Source organism: Strongylocentrotus purpuratus, unplaced genomic scaffold (genome assembly GCF_000002235.5).
Source record: "Strongylocentrotus purpuratus isolate Spur 01 unplaced genomic scaffold, Spur_5.0 spur5_scaffold_10, whole genome shotgun sequence".
In the NCBI taxonomy this organism is placed as follows: Eukaryota; Metazoa; Echinodermata; class Echinoidea; order Camarodonta; family Strongylocentrotidae; genus Strongylocentrotus; species Strongylocentrotus purpuratus.
The window spans coordinates 8,648,768-8,656,464 of NW_022145595.1; the positions used below are offsets into that span (position 1 = coordinate 8,648,768).

Genomic DNA, 7,697 nt, shown 5'->3' on the forward strand with positions numbered 1-7,697 from the left:
TTAAATAAAAGTAGCAATGATGTTTGCGAATGAAAAAAAATAGAACATTACTTTTGTTGCATTCTCATATTTTCGTGCAAATAGTTTTCCCGCTTGCAACCAGATTGAAGTGTATGCTGAATGTCATTAGTGATGTGCACGTGGACGTGACGATTGGGTATTGGAAGAATACGTGGGAAAGATATACTCATACGAAGCATGAAACTGGTTTTAGTGGTGGTGAGAAACTATTTTCGATTTGTCAAGAAAGAAGGTGCGATTGAGTTGTCGAGAAAACAAATAAAGCAATGACTGGAAAGTGATGTTACCTCGGTGTTACCTATACTATTCATCGTCCGTTGTGAGACGGAAATTTACGAGAAGTAGAGTCATAGCGTATGGGATAGTTGATGTATAGCAGATGGACTTGGCGGATTTGCCACTTGAAATGACATATGTAAAGGTAGCAATAGGAAAATGATTAGACGTTATAATTTTGACAAGACACTGTAATTCGTGTCTTCGCGTAACGTCTCTTTCAATTATGCGATTATTTTACCTACTTGAGACAATGATCAGCAGTCTGATTTTTTTTTATAAGCAGTTGACACGAATTAGTTCTCTCTTTTATTAGAAATGTAAACAAATAATGATCAACCTTTTTGCAATTTTATTTATGCTATGGCGTCATTGGTTTTCTTGAGACAAGTACATGTATTTGTCTCTTGTAATGTCTATTCAGTGTAGACACAAAGCGCGTATTGATACCAAAAAGAAGAAAAAAAAGCGATAACAATTACCAATTGAGAACAAATACAGGTTATAACAGGTTATGGAATCGCTAACTGCAAATGATTTTTTTTTTTAAACAGAAACATAAATAATGTGTACGACAAAACGGCAGAGTAATTTTAAGTCTATAGACGTTATGATATTCGTATGACATACTTATATTTAATTACGTCTTGCTTTACGTTCTGCCTTATAAAGAACTTTCAAACTATGGAAACTTGTGAACCCACAGTTGATTGATTTATTATTAAATCGTTGACCACTATCTTTTGGACAAAACAAAATCAATTTCACAAACCAATAAGTTTTTGTTTTCACTTTGAAAAATTGATGCAAAAAAAAAAGTGTTAACGCCTGTTCGCTTTTTTTTTTAAATTTGTTTTAAAAATTTTGTTTTAACTTTTTTTCAAGACGTTATTTATTTTTCTTTAAAAAAAAAGTGTTATGACTTTTTCTTTATAAGATTGTTTTGCACGAGTCGATCATTCTCCCCCTCCCCCTTTGAAGTCTTGATGTAGAACAAAAAAAAAAAAGCATTAGCGCCTGACTTGATGTACAAAGAGCATTAGCGCCTTTACACCTTCTTAATTTTTTTTCTTTAAACAAAAAAACTTTCTGTCATTACGTTTTAAAAAGTTTCATAATATATATATATATTTTTTTTGTTTTTGTTTTTGTAGATCATTTTGCATGAACCGATCATATTTTTTTTTCCACTTTGAAGACGTGATTCTTTAAAGGCGTTATTTCTTTTTCTTTAAAAAAGATGTATAACTTTTTCTTTAAAAGATAATTTTGCACGAATCGATCTTTTTTTCCACTTTGAAGACCTAATGCAAAAAAGTGTTAACGCCTGTACGCTTTTTTAAAATTTTGTTTTAACATTTTTGTTTTGTTTTAACTTTCTGTCAAGATGCTTTTTTTTTTCTTTAAGTGTTATAACTTTTTCTTTATAAGATTATTTTGCAGGAGTCGATCATTTTTTTTTCTCCCCCCCCCCCCCCTTTGAAGACTTGATGTACAAAAAGCATTTTTTTTTTTTGATCATTTTGCACGAACCGATCATTTTTTTTTTCCACTTTGATTCTCTCAAGACGTTATTTCTTTTTCTTTGAAATAGATTTTATACCTTTTTTTTTTTTTTTTTTTTTTTAACATAAAAAACATGAGGTGTAGAAATCTGCGTTCAATACAAGTCTTGCATAGTAGAATGCGTTGAGATGTGTCTCCGTAAAATCACGAAGACGCATCTCGCTAGGCGAGATGCTTCTACATCTCAACGCATTCTACTATGCAAGACTTGTATTGAACGCAGATTTCTACACCTCATGTTTTTTATGTTATCTGAAATTTCTTGGCAATCGGTTTGTCGAAGAATGGAGTACCACATTTTATCTATAATATGCATACAATCCACACACCAATTTTTGTATACCTTTGGAGCTGAAAACAATTATTATTCCGAGAATTCTGTACCAATGTTCATTTATACGAGACATGCGGAACATTCCCTACTCTTAATCACAAGACCTACTAAGGTTCACTCATGTGGAGCACCCTATCGCCTGAATTACGTACAAGTATATTATCTTTATTATCATTGAAGATGTAATATGAACAGATAAGTATTGTGAATGCCCTCTGAGAAACGATTTCTGTCTTTTGATTCATATTTATATTGATATTGTATGACTGTATTGTCATATTTTGTAAACCTGTTTTTTTTTTTGAGTTATGCTGTGTCATTGTTCTAAATCTTAGTTTTGAATATTGTTGTACTTTATTCTTGTTTCTATTGTATTATAATTTATATAATATGTTTTTTCATTATAAATGCATTTGAACTATAAAGACGGGGCCCCCTTCGAAGATCATTATTCGATATTAAAAGGGCCGTCCTGGCTATTAAAAAAAAAATGACAAAAAATAAATAAAAATAAAAAATAAAATAAAAATATATACAATTCGTTTCTTAAACATGCATACATATAAAAGTAGCTCTCAATCTTGTCGGAACTTGTACATTATTACGAGAGAAAAAATCATGTCGGGTCTGTATAGAAACAAGGAATAACTTCTTGACGGAAAGTAAAATATAAAAATAAAGTAAGAAAATGTACAGGTATTTATACTTTTTGCATCAAGTCTTGAAATGGGGTTAAACATATCGAATCGTACAAAATGATCCAACAAATTATACAAAATGTTAAAGAAAAAAAAATAACGTAATGAAAGAAAGTTTTAAAAAAGAAAAAGAAAGAAAGTGTACAGACGTTAATGCTTTTTTTTTTGTACATCAACTCTTCAAAGGGGTGGGGGAATGATCGAGTTTTGCAAAATAATCTTATAAAGAAAAAGAAATAACGTCTTGACAGAAAGTTAAATCAAAACAATTTAAAACAAATAAAAAAAAGTCTACAGGCGTTAACACTTTTTTTTTTTTTTTTTTTTTTGCATCTTGTCTTCAAAGTGGTAGGAAAAAAAAAGATCGGTTGGTGCAAAAATGATCTTAAAAAAAAAAAAAAAAAAAAAAAAAAAAAGGTATAAAATCTATTTCAAAGAAAAAGAAATAACGTCTTCAGAGAATCAAAGTGGAAAAAAAAATGATCGGTTCGTGCAAAATGATCAACAACAAAAAAATGCTTTTTGTACATCAAGTCTTCAAAGGGGGGGGGGGGAGAAAAAAAATGATCGACTCCTGCAAAATAATCTTATAAAGAAAAAGTTATAACACTTAAAGAAAAAAAATAGAATCTTGACAGAAAGTTAAAACAAAACAAAAATGTTAAAACTAAATTTTAAAAAAGCGTACAGGCGTTAACACTTTTTTGCATTAAGTCTTCAAAGTGGAAAAAAAGATCGATTCGTGCAAAATTATCTTTTAAAAATAAAGTTATACATCTTTTTTAAAGAAAAAGAAATAACGCCTTTAAAGAATCACGTCTTCAAAGTGGAAAAAAAAATATGATCGGTTCGTGCAAAATGATCTACAAAAACAAAAACAAAAAAATATATATATATATTATGAAACTTTTTAAAACGTAATGACAGAAAGTTTTTTTGTTTAAAGAAAAAAAATTAAGAAGGTGTAAAGGCGCTAATGCTCTTTGTACATCAAGTCAGGCGCTAATGCTTTTTTTTTTTTGTTCTACATCAAGACTTCAAAGGGGGAGGGGGAGAATGATCGACTCGTGCAAAACAATCTTATAAAGAAAAAGTCATAACACTTTTTTTTTAAAGAAAAATAAATAACGTCTTGAAAAAAAGTTAAAACAAAATTTTTAAAACAAATTTAAAAAAAAAAGCGAACAGGCGTTAACACTTTTTTTTTTGCATCAATTTTTCAAAGTGAAAACAAAAACTTATTGGTTTGTGAAATTGATTTTGTTTTGTCCAAAAGATAGTGGTCAACGATTTAATAATAAATCAATCAACTGTGGGTTCACAAGTTTCCATAGTTTGAAAGTTCTTTATAAGGCAGAACGTAAAGCAAGACGTAATTAAATATAAGTATGTCATACGAATATCATAACGTCTATAGACTTAAAATTACTCTGCCGTTTTGTCGTACACATTATTTATGTTTCTGTTTAAAAAAAAAAATCATTTGCAGTTAGCGATTCCATAACCTGTTATAACCTGTATTTGTTCTCAATTGGTAATTGTTATCGCTTTTTTTTCTTCTTTTTGGTATCAATACGCGCTTTGTGTCTACACTGAATAGACATTACAAGAGACAAATACATGTACTTGTCTCAAGAAAACCAATGACGCCATAGCATAAATAAAATTGCAAAAAGGTTGATCATTATTTGTTTACATTTCTAATAAAAGAGAGAACTAATTCGTGTCAACTGCTTATAAAAAAAATCAGACTGCTGATCATTGTCTCAAGTAGGTAAAATAATCGCATAATTGAAAGAGACGTTACGCGAAGACACGAATTACAGTGTCTTGTCAAAATTATAACGTCTAATCATTTTCCTATTGCTACCTTTACATATGTCATTTCAAGTGGCAAATCCGCCAAGTCCATCTGCTATACATCAACTATCCCATACGCTATGACTCTACTTCTCGTAAATTTCCGTCTCACAACGGACGATGAATAGTATAGGTAACACCGAGGTAACATCACTTTCCAGTCATTGCTTTATTTGTTTTCTCGACAACTCAATCGCACCTTCTTTCTTGACAAATCGAAAATAGTTTCTCACCACCACTAAAACCAGTTTCATGCTTCGTATGAGTATATCTTTCCCACGTATTCTTCCAATACCCAATCGTCACGTCCACGTGCACATCACTAATGACATTCAGCATACACTTCAATCTGGTTGCAAGCGGGAAAACTATTTGCACGAAAATATGAGAATGCAACAAAAGTAATGTTCTATTTTTTTTCATTCGCAAACATCATTGCTACTTTTATTTAACCTATACATTATAAAGAATTTTTGTTTAAAAAACAAACAACGTGGATACATTACTTCAAAAGGGTAAACGAAATCCACTTTTTAAAATTTCCGGTTAAAGCTCCTTTAGTTTGCTCATGATGATTGACAAAACGTCCTTCTTTTTCAGTTCGTTGTGAACAAATGTGTGGCTCCTTCCATGCACGCAAGCGTCCAACTCCTCCTCAAACATTTTATTCACGATTACGATGTAAACCAATTTAACGATGCAAAAGTATCGTTCCTCGGTGAGCTTGGTGATGGCCTCATCGAAATACTTGTCTGTCGTGTCTGACCACTCTAACCACATACAGTCCTCATGGTCTTTCTGGCTAGGATAGTTGAGTCTGCATCCTGTGCACGACTGATGCACCGCCTCGTTTATAAGACCCGAAAGTGCCTTGACGGCTATTACAGTGTAGGACAGGTGCTACAGGAAAATGTATGTCGTCTTTCGCCTCCATCGTCACCGTCTCCTGCAATCTGACATCTGTGTCTAGTCTGTCGTCCTTCTCTTCCTCCTCCTCCTCCGCAGCCACCTCCATCTCCTCGCTTTCTGCTAAGTTTCTGGAGACTTCTAAGGACCTTTTCAGGTACGTCTACTTCCATCTGACCCGAGGAGGATGATGGAGATGGAGGTCTGCTTGTTCCCCTTGGGGTAATCACTCCTTCTATGACTGCATTCTGCCTCCGCAGTTGGCGGACAACTGGGGGTCTCGATGGAGAATATCCGATAATCGCGACTTCTAGTGTGAGTGGTGGTGAAGGAGATAGCTGTCCATGTGCAGTGAGCAAGGATCTTGAAAGTTTTTGATTCATTTTCGGCGATTGTATCCTGGTCGCGGAAAAAGGGAGGAGCGTCAATCAGGTATTTTTTGAACTATCTACTTTTTTAAAATTTCTTTTTTTATTCTTCCTTTTTGTTTATATGTTGTATTATCAAAAAACCAAAACCGCAAACAAAAACATCAAGTTGTAAAACTATTTCTTCACGTTACTCAAATCTCTGACAGCATCGCTGATTTCAAATTTGGCCTCGACCAATTTCCACCAATTTTCTCCCGTTAAATTGATACCCTTCTGCCCCGGGAGCATCCTGTTAGTACCTTTCGTGTTGTAGTATTCTCGAATGTTCACGTATGGGACTCCCCTGAATTTCTTGACTACAGCAAAACGCTTCCCACCCAAATAAAATGGTTTCGAACCTGCTTCAAATTTACATTTTTCCACGTTAATTATCTCCTGACTAAAATGACACCCCGCCTCTTCCTTACCCGTAATCCAACTTTCACATTTTCTGTCACCTTGTGCCTATGATACAACAACAGAAAAAGAAGAAAAGAAGACAACACCATGAATATAATTGTTTTAAATCGAGTTTGTTGGAATGCATACGCATGCTTCACTTCTCTCACGCAGTTCACTTGCAATGCATCTATTAATGCAAAGATACTCTTATTTTCAAAGACAGTAAGGTATAGTATTAACATTTAAATTAAAGAGTATACATATAATATAATTCAATCAAATCAATTCAAAATGGTTTATTTCAAAGAAAACTTTCATCGCGGCGTTAAGCCGAATTACAAAAGTTTACAAACAAAATTAATAACACATAGCATAACATGATATATTGAATTTGTAAAACAAATCAGTATATTACTTGACTATGGACACTTACCCTCATTGCCAAGATTTCAGGAGGGGTTGCTGGTTTGAGCTTCTTCTGCTCCACCGGAGACATTGAAAAACTGGCCCGATGTAAGACATTGGTGGCGTTGTTCTCTGGTATCTTGACCTTAGGCGTGTTTAACACAGTGTTGTGGATGGTGGCTGTTGTAGTGGTAGACTTTTTCGGTGAGCGAGTGGCCATCATGGTTATATATGAAGAGTTAGACCTACGTGTGGTATATGCTATAGAGATGCTTTCAAAGAACGAATTGTAGCTCAGTGCTGAATGTGATACGTTATCTCAACACCACCCTGGTGTATATTTAGTCTCTTCACTACACGTCTCAATGCACTCCTTTAATTAGTTGCCCAATCACCACCAAGCATGGGTCTTCTTTCACCAATCAAAAGCAAGACGATTAATTGAAATCATCCATTCGCAGCGTCTGAAAACTTCCGCTCTTCTGACAATCAAAGAGGAAAAAATTGCTAATTCAAGATGGAAATGGGGGAAGGAGCTCTTAATTAGTCTATTGTTCTTTTAATTAATGCTAATTAGCTATGAATGGCTCATGCATGATTCACTAATTTAGCGCTGATGTCTATGATATAAAATGGTGCGAATCCTCCGACGTTTATACCTTACCTCACCCCTTAGGTTACGCCCTCTCAGTCACCCCTTCCTTTTTCCCTCATCCAATCACAAGCAAGCACAATGGTGACGTCACTCCAACAAGAAGGATCCTCGCATTCTCATTGCTCGGATACGTACCTGCGTACAAACAACATAACTGGCACAGG

General features: G+C 33.8%; 1 protein-coding gene across 2 annotated transcripts; it reads right to left on the bottom strand.

Annotated features, from left to right (window-relative positions):
- Window positions 1-5,207: 5,207 nt before the first annotated feature.
- LOC105441166 lies at window positions 5,208-7,237 on the bottom strand. 2 transcript variants are annotated; one of them, XM_030979388.1, is made up of 3 exons: window positions 6,907-7,231; window positions 6,500-6,536; window positions 5,974-6,060 (listed from the first exon to the last, which is right to left on the bottom strand). In XM_030979388.1, exons 1-3 carry the CDS (start codon window positions 7,099-7,101, stop codon window positions 6,041-6,043), a joined length of 252 nt encoding a protein of 83 aa, XP_030835248.1. In that variant the 5' UTR covers window positions 7,102-7,231; the 3' UTR covers window positions 5,974-6,040. The 2 variants fall into 2 exon arrangements, with proteins under 2 accessions (XP_030835247.1, XP_030835248.1); XM_030979387.1 differs by lacking the exon at window positions 6,500-6,536 and having other exon boundaries at window positions 5,208-6,060; window positions 6,907-7,237.
- Window positions 7,238-7,697: the final 460 nt, after the last annotated feature.